Here is an 18,996-nt window from a genome sequence, read left to right on the forward strand (position 1 = left end):
AGCTTCAAAGGCTGGTTTCACACTTTCTCTTCCTGTGTATTGAAGTCAATTAGCCTAGTGATCGTTTTCCATTCCCATTAACAGCCGTACAACTTCTGATAAAAGCTCGAAATACACTAACGTACACACATCCTAAAATGTACATTTCTGAACGAAGCTGGAAGGGTTTAGAGGAATACACATTGTACAAAAACCAACTCCAGATCTTCTTTTTTAATGAGCCAATTAGTAATGATTTCAAATGACTTGCCCACCCCATTCCTTTTTTCCCTTTAGGTGAAGGGATCATGCAAAATAATCAAATCATATTTTGGTCCTCAAATGTGTGCATTTATTGCTAAAGTATTGCTAAAACCTTATATATATATTACATAGGGCTGTCAAACAATAAAAACATTTAATGAAGTTAATTGCAGGATTTGTCGATTAATCAGATTAATCACAAATGCCTAATTTTCTTAATTGGAGCTCTAATTTAAGATTTGTATTCATACAAAAAGCATTACAACCTACTGGGCAAAAAGTGGTTGAACCAACGTTGTTACCAAGTCATTTCAAACCCAAAACATCTGTGATGATATTGTGCAAAACTGACTGGATTTGCAAAAAGTCATCAATGTAAGGGCATTCCACCTAACTTTGAACCTAAATCCAACGAATGGTGAAATGTTTTGTTGAGTTCAAGTTGAATTCACATCAGCTGACAATTTTAAGGTCTTGATTTTCTCCAAAGTAATGGTATTCAAAATCTGGTAAATTGATAAAGCACACTTTCTTTAACCTGTATAGATGATGTATTTTGGATGTTTTCAGACGAATAATCACAATACATTTTTTTGGTGCACTAAAATTACAAAAAGTTAACTCAAGTTAATACATTAACTGACAGCCCGACTATAAAATGATGACATAAAAAAAAACTAAGGTGTGTGTGAAACAAGTAACATTTTATTCAGGATTTCTTTGTCCTTTTTTTTTGTCTATGAAAATAAAATAAAAATCACAACCATAGCAATAACACTATGAACATAGGCCGTTTTACATTTGCATCTAGTGGGTACATATGTGCAGTTAATCTTTGCAGTTCTAGCTTGTTAAATGGCATACCCTTCAACTTTATAGTGAGTGTACTTTGGTTCCTCTGTTCGGCTGATGTAAAGGCACACTTCGGTATAGCTTCTCTATTGTGCTGCAATGCAAGGCCTTTTGTAGACACATTCAGGTCTGAGAAACCACGGTGGGACAATAAAGTAAATGAGGCCTGAACAAATACAACTCTAGAAGGAACCAAATGATGATGATAACATCAGATGTAGACTGATCCACAGGGTCAATCCTCTGGATCCTCAGTCCTTTGTCCTTGGTCCAGTATTATAGGCCCACTGTTCAAGTCCTCTTGCAGCTCCTTCAACGGGACTAGGTTATCTCCCCACCGAAGAGTTGATTCCGCAACCTGTCCCATTCTCTCAAACAGCAACTGTGCCAATATAAGCCTTAAACATGGGTCGGACACCAAAAAAAAGGGGGGAAAAGATCCTTCCCCTCTCTCTGAAACATAACACAGAACCTTCAGCGAATAATCACCCAGCCACTCAAACGATAAACAGAGATAACACAGCCTTTTGTACTTGTGAATAGCTGTGAGCACTCAACATGGCAGAGTGAAACATCTCTCAAACTGGAGAAATACATGTAATACTCTGTCCGTTACAGCAGGGGGAAGTGTCGTCTCTCAGTGTGCATTGCTGCTGTCGCTGAAGGTAAGAGAGTGGTGGTAGTGGTGGTGGGGCAGTGATGTTGTCGAGTAGCTGCCAGGTCATCGTTCATCACTCAAACTTGCGCAGGTGGTTGTACATGGACTGGACGTAGGTAAAGACACACATGGGGTCCGGCTTGCGCCCCATCACCATCATATCGTCCACCTCGATGAGCCGGTCACAGCCCGCCTTCTCCCTGAATCAGACAGAGGGCACGGCACAAGTAAGGAGGAGACTAGGGCTATCTATGTCATTCCTTAGTTAAAGGGGCTGATCGTTCATTAGCCTGGTCCCAGATCTGTTTCAACTGTTTTCCCCAACTCATATTTATGATAATTCGGAGTGGTTGGTAAGACAAGACAAACAGACCTGGGACCAGGCAAATAGATCACATGGAACAATGTTGACTAATTTGTGGTATTGTACAGAAGCTCATGTGTTAGAACTCTCTCTGTATGTGGCTAGAGACACACATGGTTTTGATCTATACTGTGTCAGTGTTCTGCATGCATCCATGTGTCAGCAGGACTACGAGACGCTGTGCTGCAGCAGCTGTGTTCTCAGTGGGGAGGTCAGGCTGGAGGAATGTGAGAGGAGCGGATGGAAGCAGAGCAGAGGGAAGAGGAGATTACTGCGGGGACCCGGGGAGGGGAGAGGGTATTCTCTGGCAGCGGCTGCCTCACTGGCTTAACGTGTGGGCTGGAGACACTATTTACCAAGATGCAACAGAAACATTGTAAGGTCATCTCAGTGCTACAATGTTCCACGTATCAACGCTATTAATGGAATCTGAAGGTGATTCCATTCATGTTATTTCTCCTTGTGTGGTGGCCAGGGACACTGGGACTCAAAATGTATCTACACAGGTAACTTGGGATCGCCTTCATAGCACTGTAGTGTCCATAGCTTCACCAAACCAAGAGGAGAGCAACATTGGAAATGCACATGAATAGGCCCGATACATAAAGCGTTGTCCCACTGATATGATCATACAATGTTCCCGACATAATGAATGGATGAATCGTTCCAACATGATTCAAGACAGAGGTGCATGGGGTTGTGTGTACAATGCTCAGAAATACAGAATGTATACATAACACGTAATACAATGTAAAAGATACGTACTCTGCTGTCCCGAAGGCCAGCTCAAAGTTGTGTTTGCGGTCGGCAGGCGTCAGCACGTTGTAGTCAAACTCAGTGGGGAAGAAGGAATGGACCAGGGCACAGAAGGCCATGCCGTCACTCCAACTGGACGAGAAGTTCTGGATGTCTATGTTCTGGGGACGGAGAGACAGAGCTAAGAGAGCTGGTTGTGTGTGTGTCTGGACTGTAAATGTCTCTGAGTGTGCGTGGTGTATTTGCACATGTGTTTAGCGGGGGGGGGGGGGGGGGGATACGGAGGTACCGTAAAAGAGACGTAAGAATAAACCAGACAGACAAAAAAAATTACTAGAAAAGTGATTGGCTACCTATTCTAACTTTATGAAATTACCTCTCCCAGGTTTCTCTGTCATAATGTGGAAAACAGAGGAGGAATCCTGAATGGTTCTTTATCCTCAATTCCTCTACCTGCGTCTCGCTCAGTTTCTCTCCAATTGGACATGATTACAGAACTGTGTAATTTCACGTTTTTTGTGTCCTTTAGCCTATAAAAACCTCAGCGTGTCGGTGGGAAAATACAACTTGTCATGTTCGTTGAGCGCCAGTCAGGTCTCTAATTTGAGTGTGAGGAGGAGCTGCCTGCGGGAATCGGCCGGTGCTGTTTGCTCTGCAGGGACGGCCTTGGCCCGTGACAGCTCTCTGTTTAACCAGAGCCACATGGACAGACTGGCACAGCTGCTACAGAGTGCATGGCAGAGTGAAGCCAACAGCCCAAGCAATGAGCCGTAACTCAAACACACACGGATATGCATGTTCTCACACACACACACACACACACACACACACACACACACACACACACACACACACACACACACACACACACACTATACTACAATAGTACGCTTAGTTCAGTATGCAGCATAACCATGGCAAGTTGCTTCTCATTAACACATCAACGCTCCGCTATGTGCTAATGGTTTAACCCATGGAGAAACCAGGAGAGTTATTTTAATGCCCTCTTCAGGAGCTAGCAAAAATGACAAAAGACTGCTCCTGTGTAGTGGATCCATTTCAGGTGACCAGATGACAGTTCCATATTCATCATCTTTGTTACTGGCTACTATAGAGGTGTATTCATAACAGGTGGACCTGATCCTAGATTAGCCTCTACTCTGAGTTTGTTTTGTGAATACGGCCCAGGACTCTGTTCCGGTGTGTAGCCGTGTTCTGTCACCACGGTCTCACCTGGTATCCTATAGTTTTGGAGCGGCACCACTCCAGAAGAATCTGCTTGATGCTGCTGGCACTGGACACACCAAAGCTCTGAGAACGCTTCAGCTTGGGCTTGGAGTCCATGGGCTTGGGCCTACTGAGAGGAACGGGGACAGGGGTCAACACAATGAGCCAGCAAACATGACAGAGGTCGTGTCCCTATTCTCTCCCGAAGTGTACACTTGCACACTTCCCGCGGTTGAGTAGTGTTTTTCCACCATTGTTAAATGAGAGAGAGAGAGAGAGAGAGAGAGAGAGAGAGAGAGAGAGAGAGAGAGAGAGAGAGAGAATGAGAGTGTGTAGAGAATTGGGACGCAACCGAAGTATGAGTTAAGAATTACCCAGGAGAAAGGAGGGATAATACAAGGGAAAAGGAGAGGACCTATCAGTTTAGGGACAGATGACATAGAAAGAGAGATGATGGTTGGAGGAGAGAGGGTGGTACCTGCTGGCTTCAGAATCAAGCTTTTCAAAGATGGACCAGCGGGCCTGAGCGCCAATGTTGCGCGGCAACGTCTGTGACCTCACCAGCTCCCGCCTCCGCTCAACTCCCCTCCCAAAGGGCAGGACCCCGCCCACATCTTCCACCCTGAAGGTTGGAGGACAGAGGAGTGTCACACATCAACTTGGGCCACAATGAGGCCATTCGAAATGGCATGTGGGTTAAAGCATGGACTATCTCACTTCTCTAGGACTGAGTAAAGAATAGTTCACTCACCCGTCTGTGTTGTGTTGGATGAGGCCAGAGTAAGTCACTGACTTCGGGGGAGCGGACAAGGACTTTTCTGCAAATGACAAATCAAAGAACAGATAAGGAAACTGTGGGAATAAAACATGGTGTGAGTCTGGTTAGTTCCAGTTCTAGTAACAGGCCTGACTTGATAGATCCCTCTTACCTGACAGGCGAGGAGAGCCCAAACCTCGGCTGAGACTGGGGGTCCATGTCTTCATAGAAGACACTAAACAGCAAAAAGACAAAGGGTGTTTCAAAGGATATTATGGCTTACGGAGCTTTTAGCTGATGTCTGGTGCCTATTACCTGGTTGAATGGGGGATTCTGGGATGGTTTGAGGCTGGTTGTTGTCAGTAGGCTCTGATACAGGCGAGGGCAGAGAACGTACGGGACTGGTGGGAGATTCGCTCTTCATAACTGAGGGGTCAGCCGTTTTGGTTGTGGCGGTGATGGGTAGGTGGGGCATCCGCATGGCAACAGGGGCCGTGCTTTCATACGGGACGTTGTTATTGGCTGGCGAGCTTTTTCCATGTGACACAGTCGAGTTTTCTGATTGGACAAGCATTGAGTAAATGCAGTACATCCCCTCATACAGTACATGGGATGGTAAGTATGGCTGTATTTCTACTGTAGCTGAGATGGTAGAGAATAGAACAGTCATTACCTGGGGTAGTAGACTGTCCATTCTCCAGTGCAGGGGATACAGGGGCTGGATCCACCTCTATTGGCTCCTCACGTTCAATACTCTACAGGACACAGAGATAGATTCACATGAACACCCCACCCCAGACTACTCAGGTGTCACAGTGTCTTCTATTTTGATGACAGGCCCTTTAAAACATGTGGACAACTTTTGGATGCCAAAATAAGCATGTTATCCGATACATGGTCAGATCAAGTCATTTCAGAGTGCGGACATGTTTCAAGTTCCCATTCATGGCATCCATGGCCAAGGAACATTATTGTTCCATTTTTATCTCGTTAAATCCTCCACCCCCCACAACGTTACTACCGCACCACATCTACTACTTTCATTAGTACGTGACTGGGGCTCAGTACACTGTGTGCCTGACTAACCAGCCAATCCACAGAGGAGCCTTTCAGGAAGACAACCAGGAAGTGACTGAGGGCTGTGTGATTTGTCTGTGGAGGATGTGTAATGTTTCTGACTTGCTCTTTCTTGCTCTCACACATGCATGTATGCACATGCGCACACACACATACAATACAAGTTATTGTATACAGTTATTATCAAAGAATGGGTACATTCCTCCCAGTGAAAATAAAGTCAGTAATTGAGCTGTAGGAGAGAAAGGAGCCAGGTGACCTCAGCAGAGAGGAATGCTGCTGCTGCTGGGTTGTGTGTGTGTGTGAGAGTGAGAGTTAGAGTGAGAGAGAGACTGCATTAAGAAGGGCCGAAGTGAGCTGGGAACAGCTGACTGTCCCACTGGGAGAAGGTGATGGGGGGAGACAAATTTCCCCCAGTCAACCATGGAAGCCCCTGAGCCCTGATCAACCCTGATGCTCTGGCTAAAACCCAAGCTCCTCCTGTCTTGGTGTGTCTCAGCCCTGGAAACGTTCTGTACTAAGCCACGTTTCTCCTCCTGTCTGAATGGGCCACCAGACATGTGTGTGTGAGACTGTGGTGCTCTGGGCCTGAAGATAAAAGTAGGCAAATCTTTTAGGATAGTAGCGATCGAACGTAGGGGGTACCCTCGGTTTGATCTGATCTCGGACCAAAGTTAATGTCAAATAGTAGGAAGGCCCTTTTCAAATCTATATTTAAGAGGATGACCAGGAATCAAGGGACACCCCACACCAATTCTCCACACAACACAGGCAGGAGCACACAACAGCCCCTCTCTCCGCCACACTGGAACAACAAATCCCCCGGGTCCCTGGGAGTGCGTCATTGAATTATCAGTGGGGAACTATAAAATATTTGGAGGAAATCGTGAAATGATGTAGGGAATGTGGAAAAGCCCTCAGTCTGCTATACACAGGATCAAAGATGAAACCCCCTGTCCTGTGTGTTCAGTTTCTCAGTCTCTATGTCCTTATTGTCTTAGAAGCAGAGCTAGTGGGCACACTGGATCAACAATGTAGCCTTTCTAGGAGCCTCCACTCTCTCTTCTCCCTGCGGAGGCACACCTGACCTGAGAGTGGATAACTACATTAGAATCTCCCCATTCAGCAGGACTGTAACCCCACTCCTAAACTCTCCCTCCCCCTCTCCCTCTCTCCGACCTGGTTCAGCAGCGTATGGACAAAAAGCATCAGGGCCAACACAGCAATTCAAGGGTATGACGCTGAATACAGATGGTAACAGGTGGTGGTGGTAGTAGAGTGGGACAGTGGGTTCTCCCAGGCACATGGCACTTTCATGTGGGTGTAAATATCACAGCTGTCCCATGTCCCTCCTGGCAACATGCCATAGAAATGTTGATGTGCAAACACAAGATAATCTAAGTGGATTGTTATATTGCGAGTCTTGCAGTTTCGATTACGTTTCAATGAGTGGTGCGGAATGGAACATGAAGACAATTGGGGGGCACACACACACACACACACACACACACACACACACACAGTACAGTTATAGTGGGCCTCTCATCACAGGTCTATAAAAGGGGTCTTTGCTCTGTAATTTCCTTGTAGAACAGGGAAGTCCTCACGGAGGGAGAGAAACACAAAACCACCTGTTCTTTCAAAAGACCCACAAAGCCTGCAATTTAACAGGGAGACCCAGGTCGGCACCTTGGTCCTACAGAAACGAGGGGGGCCCTTTGAACACTTTCTTTACATCACCTGACTACAGGGGCCCCTGCCTTATCTGATGGGTGTTAGTGGGAGCGAGGCTGTTAGGCCGAGCACACACACACACACACACACACACACACACACAGACACACACAGGCCCTTATATTAAACTAACTGGGCACGCATACCCTTCTCAAGGGCTTCAGAGAGCCTCCCACCTCTAATCCCCCTATAAACCTGCTTCAGGATCTCTCCTCTTTCACTGGGATTTTCCAGGGTTTCAGTCACAAGGTAGTCCATAAAACACTGTCAACGGTTTAGAATAGATATACCCCAATGTCACCAGCGTACAAATAAGATAACCTTATGTTCCGGTCAGGGGCTGGATGTCCCGGAAGACCATGTACCGTTGAGAGTGTGACGCATGCGGCAATGTAAGATTGTGCGTGCGTGCCGCAGAAAGACATGTAGGATGTGTGTGTGTGTGTGATGCGGAAGGTCATGTAAGATTGAGAGAGCATAAGGGGAGGGAGATGGGACCGACTCCCAAGGACAGCAGTTGGCACCCAATAACTTCGACATCTCCAAGATCCAAGAGGTTTAGTAGTCCGCTCTCGGGTTACAAGGCACCAGCTGTGCAAGACATCGGTGTCCCAGCCTCCCGACACCAAAACAAATCGATAAAACCTGGTGATATGACATGACTGTCTGATGATTCAATCAGCTAAGTTAGGAGGTGCGAGGACACGTGCTCCGAAAAACAGCACACCCTCTCGTCCGTACAGTATGGCTGCATGAAAAGTGTTGAGTCAAACCAGTGCAAACAAGTCTAATACAAACACTAATTCCCACTAAACTTTTGCTGTTGTCTGTCTGTCTGTTTGAAAATGTAAAAATATAATATATATATATATATAATAAATAATAATAACAAAACAAACACTATTTCCCTCTCTCTCTCGCCAAGTCCTCCCTCTCTCTCTCTCTCCCTCCCTCCCTCTCTCCGAGGCCTCCCTCTCTCTCCCTCCTCCCGAGTCCTCCCTCTCTCTCCCTCCCTCTGAGTCCTCCCTCCATCTCCCTCCCTCCGAGTCCTCCCTCTCTCTCCCTCGCTCCCTCCCTCCCTCCCTCCCTCTCTCCGAGTCCTCCCTCTCTCTCCCTCCCTCCCGAGTCCTCTCCCTCCCTCCCTCCCTCCCTCCGAGTCCTCCCTACCTCTCTCTCCAAATCCTACCTCATTCTCCCTCCCTCCTTCTTTCCGAGTCCTCCCTTTCCCTCCCTCCCTCTCACAGAGTCCTCCCTCCCTCTCCCTGCCTCCGAGTCCTCCCTCCCCGAGTCCTCCCTCCCTCCGAGTACTCCCTCTGTCCCTCCCTCTCTCTCCCTCTCTCTTTCCGAGTCCTCCCCCTCCCTCCCTCGCTCACTCCCTCCGAGTCCTTACTCTTTCTCCCTCAGAGTCCTCCCTCCCTCTCCCCACGGGACCCACGGCCAACAATGAATGTAGAGGGCGGTGGAACCTGTAACCACGGTGATGGGAAATACAGGGCATTGTCTGGAAGTAATTAGGAGAGCCAGGGGCAGCCTGGGAGGGGAGCGGCCGGCCAGTCAAGCCAGCCCAGCCCTGCTCGCATGCCTCTCTCAAGCCCCCTTCACCCCTGACCTCTCTCTCTGTCTCTCTCTGTGTCTCTTTCTCGCTCTGTGTGTCTCTTTCTCTCTCTCTGTCTCTTTCTCTCTCTCTCCCCCCCCCCCCCCAATAGAGAGAGAGATAGATATATATATATATATTGGGGGGGAGAGGATATACATGCGAGTTGCTCAAAATTTGGTTTGTTTTCGAATTCTTTGCGTATCTGTGTAATCGGAGGGAATATGTGTCTCTAATATGGTCATACATTTGGCAAGTGGTTAGGAAGTGCAGCTCAGTTTCCACCTCATTTTGTGGGCAGTGTACACATAGCCTGTCTTCTCTTGAGAGCCAGGTCTGCCAACGGCTGCCTTTCTCAATAGCAAGGCTATGCTCTCAGTCTGTACATAGTCAAAGCTTTCCTTAAGTTTGGGTCAGTCACAGTGGTCAGGTATTCTGCCACTGTGTACTCTCTGTTTAGAGCCAAATAGCATTCTAGTTTGCTCAGTTCTTTTATTAATTCTTTCCATTGTGTCAAGTAATTATCTTTTTGTTTTCTCATGATTTGGTTGAGTCTAATGGTGTTGCTGTGTGGGGTCTGTTTGTGAACAGAGCCCCAGGACCAGCTTGCTTAGGGGTCTCTTCTACAGGTTCATCTCTCTGTAGGTGATGGCTTTGTTATGGAAGGTTTGGGAATCGCTTCCTTTTATGTGGTTGTAGAATTTAACGTCTCTTTTCTGGATTTTGATCATTAACGGGTATCGGCCTAATTCTGCTCTGCATGCATTATTTGGTGTTTTACATTTTTTCAGAATTCTGCATGCAGAGTCTCAATTTGGTGTTTGTCCCATTTTGGGAATTCTTGGTTGGTGAGCGGACCCCAGACCTCACAACCATAAAGGGCAATGGGTTCTATAACTGATTCAAGTATTTTTTTGCCAGATCTTAATTGGTATGTCAAATTTTATGTTCCTTTTGATGGCATAGAAGGCCCTTCTTGCCTTGTCTCTCAGATCATTCACAGCTTTGTGGAAGTTACCTGTGGTGCTGATGTTTAGGCCGAGGTATGAATAGTTTGTGTGCTCTAGGGCAACGGTGTCTAGATGGAATTTGTATTTGTGGTCCTGGCAACTGGACCTTTTTTTGGAACACCATTATTTTTGTCTTACTGAGATTTACTGCCAGGGCCCAAGTTTTGACAGTGCAGAAGATCTAGGTGCTGCTGTAGGCCCTCCTTGGTTGGGGACAGAAGCACCAGATCATCAGCAAACAGTAGACATTTGACTTCAGATTCTAGTAGGCTGAGGCCGAGTGCTGCAGACTGTTCTAGTGCCCTCGCCAATTCGTTGCTATATACAGTGGGGCAAAAAAGTATTTAGTCAGCCACCAATTGTGCTAGTTCTCCCACTTAAAAAGATGAGGCCTGTAATTTTCATCATAGGTACACTTAAACTATGACAGACAAAAGGAGAAAAAAGAATCCAGAAAATCACATTGACAGATTTTTTATGAATTTATTTGCATATTATGGTGGAAAATAAGTATTTGGTCAATAACAACAGTTTATCTCAATACTTTGTTATATACCCTTTGTTGGCAATGACAGAGGTCAAACGTTTTCTGTAAGTCTTCACAAGGTTTTCACACACTGTTGCTGGTATTTTGGCCCATTCCTCCATGCAGATCTCCTCTAGAGCAGTGATGTTTTGGGGCTGTTGTTGGGCAACACGGACTTTCAACTCCCTCCAAAGATTTTCTATGGGGTTGAAATCTGGAGACTGGCTAGGCCACTCCAGGACCTTGAAATGCTTCTTACGAAGCCACTCCTTCGTTGCCCGGGCGGTGTGTTTGGGATCATTGTCATGCTGAAAGACCCAGCCAAGTTTCATCTTCAATGCCCTTGCTGATGGTAGGCTCTGTTACTTTGGTCCCAGCTCTCTGCAGGTCATTCACTAGGTCCCCCCGTGTGGTTCTGGGATTTTTGCTCACCGTTCTTGTGATCAGTTTGATCCCACGGGGTGAGATCTTGCGTGGAGCCCCAGATCGAGGGAGATTATCAGTGGTCTTGTATGTCTTCCATTTCCTAATAAATCGCTACCACAACCAAGCTGCTTACCTATTGCAGATTCAGTCTTCCCAGCCTGGTGCAGGTCTACAATTCTGTTTCTGGTGTCCTTTGACAGCTCTTTGGTCTTGGCCATAGTGAAGTTTGGAGTGTGACTGTTTGAGGTTGTGGACAGGTGTCTTTTATACTGATAACAAGTTCAAACAGGTGCCATTAATACAGGTAACGAGTGGAGAACAGAGGTGCCTCTTAAAGAAGAAGTTACAGGTCTGTGAGAGCCAGAAATCTTGCTTGTTTGTAGGTGACCAAATACTTATTTTCCACCATCATTTGCAAATAAATTCATAAAAAATCCTACAATGTGATTTTCTGGATTTTTTTCTCTCATTTTGTCTGTCATAGTTGAAGTGTAGCTGAGGGGAGGACGGCTCATAATAATGGCTGGAATGGAGCGAATGGAATGGCATCAACCATGTGTTTGATACCATTCCACTCCAGCCATTACCACGGGCCCGTCCTCCCCAATTAAGGTGCCACCAACCTCCTGCGATTGTCCACAGATCTTCATCAGGAGAACAACAAGCACCAAATCGATGTGAGGAGTGTGAGATGTGAGGTGGAGAGGAATGGTATCAAATACATGAAACACATGGTTACCATGTGTTTGATGCCATTCCATTATTATGAGCCTTCTTCCCCTCAGCAGTCTTCACTGCTGTGTGCATAGGTGCACATCGTGAGCCAACCATCACAAACAGTAATTTGGTATGGAGCAGGATGAATGCCTGCCTGCCAACCCCCCCCCCCCCCCCCCATTCATACAATCTATCCATCAGACTATACTAGACTGTGACGAACACACGCACCTATGGCACTGCAAGGTAAACCAAGCAGTCCATTAGTAATTGCATGTTTGAGCAGCAGTACAGAAGATGGTGGTTGAGTAATGTTAATAGCGGGGGGGGTCCTGTATTGTAAGGAGCGGAGAGAGTATATAATGGTGGTGTATTGCGTGTGTGTGTGTGTGTGTGTGTGTGTGTGTGTGTGTGTGTGTGTGTGTGTGTGTGTGTGTGTGTAGCAGTGACAGGGAGCGTTGGCTTTCAGCTGATTTGAGGCGTTTTGATAATACAACCTGTGCTCTGCTCCTCTTTAGAAGACCTCTCCATGTGTGCTGTATAATAGTATGAGTGTGTTTTGTGTATGCAATGGGATCCTACCGTTGGAGGTGTGTTGAGGGCAGGACGCTGTGGGGGTTGTTTGTACAGTACCTGCTCGGTGTGTGTCTGCTCACGGTGACAGTGTGAGCGTGCTCTGACGGAGTTTCCACTGATAAAGTCTCACACCACCCCCCCTGTCGGTTCACATGCCCTGAAGATGCCTCAGTCTGAGAGAAGACACACACATGCATGCAACCAGGCACGCACACGCACACACACACACGCACACAGCCCAGCACAGCCCAGCACAGCCCAGCACAGCCCAGCACAGCCCAGCACAGCCCAGCACAGCCGAGGACAGCGAGGACCTAAGGATTCACACTGTGGTCCTGTGTTATGTAGTTACGTTAACTGTCAAAGATAACATTGTGACCTGGGCGGAATTTATCCAGATCATCTTCTATTAGGGAACAGGAGCTCTCCCCTCAAAGGGAGTACACTGAGGAATGTAGCGAATGTGAGGTTGGAGGTGTGCAGGTGTGGTCTGTCTGTGAAAGCATGCCTGTGTCTGAGTACTTGAGTGAATTCTGATGCCTGCTGCAAGTGGAGCAGAGGTGAACAGGTCTGTGAGAGAAGGGGAGGAAGGGAGGAGGGAATGGGGGAGTGTTGGAGGGGGCACTGACTCATTCCTGAAGCCTAGAGTGTGTCTGGGGGTGGCTGGGTCCTGGGTGACCCTCTCCTCTAAATCCCCTCCTCGGTCAATGTACTTCAAATGAGGCAGAATGTCGACACAATAGCCCTTTCAGACAGCAGCTATGGTGGAGTAATTGGCGACAGGCAGCATTGTGTGACTCCTCGGCAGAGACCGGACAGACTGACTGAAGTAGGTGGCCGTGGAGGATGAGCAGGAGGGGGGAGGAGGAGGATTCCTGTCTAGTATTCTCAGAGCAGCAGCCTTGACCAGCACAGTGGTAGAGGCTCATAGTTTCTCTATTGAGAGGAGTATCAAATGATCCCAGTGAAACCCACTGCCTGTCCTCCTCAGACTCTGGGGGAGCTGGTGTGTGCTCAAAGGGACTGAGGGGAACTTCTGATGAACTGTGTTCAGCCACGTAGGACTGCATAAAAACACACACACACACAGAGACAGAGACAGAGAGAGACTCATATCTATCTGCATCAGAGTGTCAGGTGTCCAAGGCACAGTCAAGCACAGGGGGAGATGTACTGTAACCAACCCTATAGTGAAAGTGCAGGCCCGCACACATCCCAATTGGCTGTGCTCTCTCAGTGGGCCGACACTTAACTCCAGGGCTGCAAAACCATCTTCAGATGTGCCCGGAGGTCCCCAGCGCAATCGACTCCCTCCCTCAGACCTGCTGAAACAGCCCCACCGGACTTTACGAAGTCAACATACTGTACAGCCTTTCTCTACTCTCAATGGCTGTGTCTAGACTTGACAGTTCATGCAGCTTTTGTATTCTGATCAATGGAGTTCTGGTCATAGAATTCCAAACACGTCTACACCTACATTTCAATGTGTCTACTGTGTCCACATTGTGTCCGGATTCCCTTTTCCCACACTATATTCAAATGCAGTTTGCATTCTGCAAACGGCGGAACAGGCTAAATCTGATTACACAACAACAACAACTGGGATGGCAGTAGCCAACTACTGAAGCTAACTTGCCAGCTAACCTCAAGCTAGCCAGCATGCTAACTAGCAAAGCTAAAGAGATGGCAAACACGTTAGCATAACTATAGCAAACAAAAACATAGTTTTTTCTGGCTAGCATTTATGAGGTCCGCAAACACGTTCCTCACATGCTAGGAATGTATTTCCTCCAACGTTTAATGAAAAAGTGTCCTCTTTTCTGGAGACTTGTGGGTGGAGAGCTGATGACGTCGCCCACTGTATGCGCTTTCAGTAGCCTGATTGCGTCCAGACCGAGGATTTGCGCACACAATGCTTCCCTGACCACCTCCTGAGGTGGCTAGGGAGACCTAATGTGACTTTTCTCCGCCTAGACTTGTCTTTTCAATGCAATCTTCGTACTCTGATAGCAGAAGTCGCATGTAAGTGTCAAGTGTAGACATGGACATTAAGGCTGAAAGGTGTTAATGGGGCTGTAGGGGAAATCTGAACAGGATAGTGTTTCCCTGTTGAGTTCCGGGTACATGTAAATATTCACTAGAATGAATGAATTGGATCAATAGATGAGGAACTCACATTAGTTTTCTACAGTGTTATGATACAATCTCTGTCTGGTTGTTTGGAAATTTGAAGAAAAAGGTTTTGGCCACAAAAAGGGGGATCTCCAACAATCTGTTATGAGAAACAAAGAACCTCTGTTTCATACTAACCGACATATTTACATCAGATAAGAATCCTCCGTTAAGATGAGGTGCATGACATCAGTCATTTGCATACACGCTGTGTACTTGTGTGTGTTTGTTGCGTGGGTGAGCAGTCACAGTTAACAGTCAACCTCCGTGCCAGACAGTCAAGGGTTCGTTTGCAGAAAGCAGCTGTGAGTTACAACCAAGACACAACAAAGAACCTCTGAGCCAAGAGGAAAGATTTAGAATCAAATAAAAGAGAAAATCTGAATATTGACCTTATAAAAGGGTGAATGTTACCTTTGTAGTTTCCAAAGCAGCATAGCCTTAGGGCCTTGTGTTGGGATACAGTCAAGAGAAACCTCAGACTTTTCAAACAGACACTACTGTGGTTTACAATACACCAAGGACTAAGATGGTAAAGCTGAAGGACACGATGGAGTCCATTCAAAAAGGTTGCGCAAGCTCAACAAAGAGAATAGCCGGAGAAGATTCTCCAGCGACATGTTGTCAGCAGCATGATAGCAGTATATGAGCGCAGAAGAACCATTCATCACACAGAGAGAGAGAGAGAGAGATTGAGAAAGGGAGAGAGAGATTCTTCCGATGATCTATCACTCCCAGGAAAGAGAAGATCTAACACTACAAGAACAGCTTCTTTCTCAGACTGCAGAGGCTGGACGGACATTAAAATAAGCAATTACTTCTACCAAAAATGTTCAGCGATGGGAAATGATCCTGATTGCTTTCATCTGGTATCTACTCCGCTTGCGTGTTTAAATATTAAGTTGAATATGACCCGAGTTTCCCCACTGCTGTCAAAGCTTTGACATCATCTCAGTGAAGTGGCCAAGAAAGTCTGTTCAACCCCCAATATCATGATTTAGTATAAACACACTCTGGAGTCTGGATGAATCATTGCACAATCTTGACAGTCTCTCAGAACCACATACTGTCACCACCACATAATTAAATACAACCCTTTCATTTATCCCTGCCAAGATGGCTGCCATTATCAGCCCATGCTAGATTTCTGGAGGTTCACAACATAATCTACTGCTCTAATGTATCTCTATGTTCGCCATAACCCCAACCCAGTCTCCCCAGTGTATAAAGCTGAATGACCACTTTTCAGAGAGAGTTCAGTGTGTCAAATCGGAGGGCCTGTTGTTTCCGGACCTCTGGCAGTCTCTATGCTGGTGCCACAGGGTTCAATTCTCGGGCCGACTCTCTTCTCTGTATATATCAATGATGTCGCTCTTGCTGCTGGTGAGTCTCTGATCCACCTCTACGCAGACGACACCATTCTGTATACTTCTGGCCCTTCTTTGGACACTGTGTTAGCAAACCTCCAAACGAGCTTCAACAACATACAACACTCCTTCCGTTGCCTGCAACTGCTCTTAAATGATCGTAAAACTAAATGCACGGTCTTCAACCGATCGCTGCCCACACCTGCCCGCCCGACTAGCATCACTACACTGGACGATTCTGACTTAGAATATATGGACAACTATAAGTACCTAGCTGTCTGGCTAGACTATAAACTCACCTTCCAGACTCATATTAAACACCTCCAATCCAAAAGTTACATCTAGAATCAGCTTCCTATTTCGCAACAAAGCCTCCTTCACTCATGCTGCCAAACATACCCTCATAAACTGACTATCCTACCGATCCTTGACTTTCGGCGATGTCATTTACAAAATACCCTCCAACACTACTCAGCCAATTGGATACAGTCTACATATACTCCCCCATATACTACACAACACTGCGACCTGTATGCTCTTGTTGGCTCGTCCTCGCTACATATTCATCGCCAAACCCACTGGCTCCAGGTCATCTATAAGCCTTTGCTAGGTAAAGCTCCGCCTCACTGTTCACCATAGCAGCACCCACCCGTAGCATGCGCTCCAACAGGTATATTTCACTGGTCATCCCCAAAGCCAACACCTCTTTGGCCGCCTTTCCTTCCAGTTCTCTGCTGCCAATGACTGGAACGAATTGTAAAAATCACTGAAGTTGGAGATTTAAATCTCCCTCACTAACTTTAAGCGTCAGCTGTCAGATCAGTTTACTGATCGCTGCAGCTGTACACAGCCCATCTAACCAACTACCTACCTACCTCATCCCCATATTTGTTTTTGTTTTTCTGCTCTTTTGCACACCATTATTTCTACTTGCACATCCTCATCTGCACATACATCACTCCAGTGTAAATTGCTAAATTGTAATTACTTCACCATTATTGGCCTATTTATTGCCTTTACCTTCCTTACTTAATTTGCCCACACTGTATACAGATTTTTCTATTGTGTTATTGACCGTTATTGTTGAGCCCATGTGTAACTGTGTTGTATTTGTCACACTGCTTTGCTTTATCTTGGCCAGGTCACAGTTGTAAATGAGAACTTGTTCTCAACTGGCCTACCTGGTTAAATAAAAGGTGAAATAAAAAATAATTTAAAAAAAACTCACGTTAGTCTTGCTGGACACAGCGAAGGTAGCTCGGCTGGAGAAGCGGGTGGCAGTGGGGCTGGAGGCCAAGCCCAAGGCTGACCCGGTCAGGGCTCCCATACTGGGGCCACCAGCAGGGCAGGTGGGGGATGTGGAGGGGGACTGGGGGCTCACCCTCTCCTGGCTGCTGCTGTGTGTCTGTGCCTGGAAGGACACTGGCTGGTTCTGGTTGTTGTTGGTCATCAGGGCGCCTCTGTCGCACACTATCCCAGTGAGGAGCTCCACCTGATGTTTAAGGGCCTCCAGCTGGCTCCGGAGCTGCCGGTTCTCCTGCTGCAGCTGGGCCACAGCCAGGCCTAGGGGGCCCTCGCTGGCGTGGGCCGTCGCCTCCACCAGACGGCGCTCCACGCCCTGCTTGAAGGCGCTTACGTCCACGTGGATCTCACGCACGGCATCCCTCAGTGTGGCCTCGTAGCGGGCGAGCGCGGAGCACACCGTCTCGCCCTCCGGAGAGGAGCCCTCTCCCTCGGCTGTCAGAGGACCTGCATCCATCTCTGCTCCACTGCCTCCAGTCCCTGTGTTCCTCACTGGGTCTTCTCTGCTCTCTCTGGGTCTTCTCTGCTCTCACTGGGTCTTCTCTGCTCTCACTGGGTCTTCTCTGCTCTCACTGGGTCTTCTCTGCTCTCTCTGGGGTTGCTCCCTCCTCCTGTCTGAGTGTCCCAGACACACGCACTTTGAATGGCGATTGGGGAGGAGTCAGTCTTGTGAGCTGCAGTTGAACCGCCAGGTCCCATGCGCACCAGGACGTCCCTCAGGGTGTCCTCTATCCTGCCGAGTCAAAGCTCACATTTATCAGCCTGCTCCGACACACTGGATGACCATACGGAGGTCTCTCGAAAAGCAAACACTACTCAAACATGACAGACTCTGAAAGACGTGAAGTGAATCAGTAGAAAAGTAAAAAGACACAATCTGTGTTGAAGCCAGGCATGTGACAAGGCTGTTGAGAATTAAACCAGTGAGGTAATTGAAACTTAGTTTCCGTGAGTGTACAGTGTGTGTGTGTGTGTCTGAGAGCGAGAGACACAGAGAGAGAGAGAGAGAGAGAGAGAGAGAGACACACACAGAGACAGAGACAGAGACATAGAGAGATAGTAGTAAGAGAGAGAGATAGTAGACACAGATAGTAGACAGAGATAGTAGACAGAGATAGTAGACAGAGATAGTAGACAGAGATAGTAGACAGACAGACAGACAGACAGAGAGACAGACAGAGAGACAGAGAAACAGAGACAGAGAGACAGAGAAACAGAGACAGAGAGAGACAGAGAGAGAGACAGAGAGAGATAGTAGTAACCCATACGTAAGTTCACCTCTCGAGCTCCAATATAGTATTCCCCCTCAGCGCTGGCCAACTATGAGTGTCTGCTCTGCTCTGCCCGGCTTTAAACACTCCTCTCTCTCACACACTCACTCAGGTTAATCTCCCTCTTCTCCACTGGTCAGGGGGAGGGAGCAGGCACACAGAGGAGAGAGGGAGGGAGGGAAAGTGAGAGGGAGGGAGGGAGAGAGCGAGACGGAGGCGGGCTAGATTTCCTCTTTATCCCTCCCAGCACTCGGTGAACTGTTGGAAGGAATCATCTGTGTTGATGTTGCCTTTCCCACCTCTCCTCCTCCTCCTCCTCCTCCTCCTAGTGTATTTGTGTCATTCTCTCACCGAGTGAACTTTTAAC

General features: G+C 47.2%; 1 protein-coding gene across 4 annotated transcripts; it reads right to left on the reverse strand.

Moving 5' to 3' along the window:
* Positions 1–481: 481 nt before the first annotated feature.
* Positions 482–18,763, reverse strand: LOC109908944 (smoothelin-like protein 2). Of its 4 annotated transcripts, none has more exons than XM_020507754.2 (10): positions 18,637–18,763; positions 17,285–18,086; positions 5,531–5,612; positions 5,173–5,415; positions 5,030–5,092; positions 4,852–4,918; positions 4,579–4,722; positions 4,107–4,230; positions 2,883–3,034; positions 482–1,953 (listed from the first exon to the last, which is right to left on the reverse strand). In XM_020507754.2, exons 2-10 carry the CDS (start codon positions 17,813–17,815, stop codon positions 1,827–1,829), a joined length of 1,533 nt encoding a protein of 510 aa, XP_020363343.1. In that variant the 5' UTR covers positions 17,816–18,086; positions 18,637–18,763; the 3' UTR covers positions 482–1,826. The 4 variants fall into 4 exon arrangements, with proteins under 4 accessions (XP_020363343.1, XP_020363345.1, XP_020363341.1 ...); XM_020507756.2 differs by having other exon boundaries at positions 4,107–4,227; positions 17,285–18,091; positions 18,637–18,761; XM_020507752.2 differs by having other exon boundaries at positions 17,285–18,091; positions 18,637–18,761.
* Positions 18,764–18,996: the final 233 nt, after the last annotated feature.

This window comes from Oncorhynchus kisutch, linkage group LG18 (genome assembly GCF_002021735.2).
Source record: "Oncorhynchus kisutch isolate 150728-3 linkage group LG18, Okis_V2, whole genome shotgun sequence".
In the NCBI taxonomy this organism is placed as follows: Eukaryota; Metazoa; Chordata; class Actinopteri; order Salmoniformes; family Salmonidae; genus Oncorhynchus; species Oncorhynchus kisutch.

Bases quoted from the DNA above. Each gene is read 5' to 3' on its own strand.
- LOC109908944 (XM_020507754.2), bottom strand. From the start codon at position 17,815: ATGGATGCAGGTCCTCTGACAGCCGAGGGAGAGGGCTCCTCTCCGGAG. The intron at 5,416-5,530 runs GTAATGACTGTT...TTGTCCAATCAG, and splicing joins TGGACAGTCTACTACCCCAG to AAAACTCGACTGTGTCACAT. The intron at 3,035-4,106 runs GTGAGACCGTGG...CTCCGTCCCCAG, and splicing joins CCAAAACTATAGGATACCAG to AACATAGACATCCAGAACTT.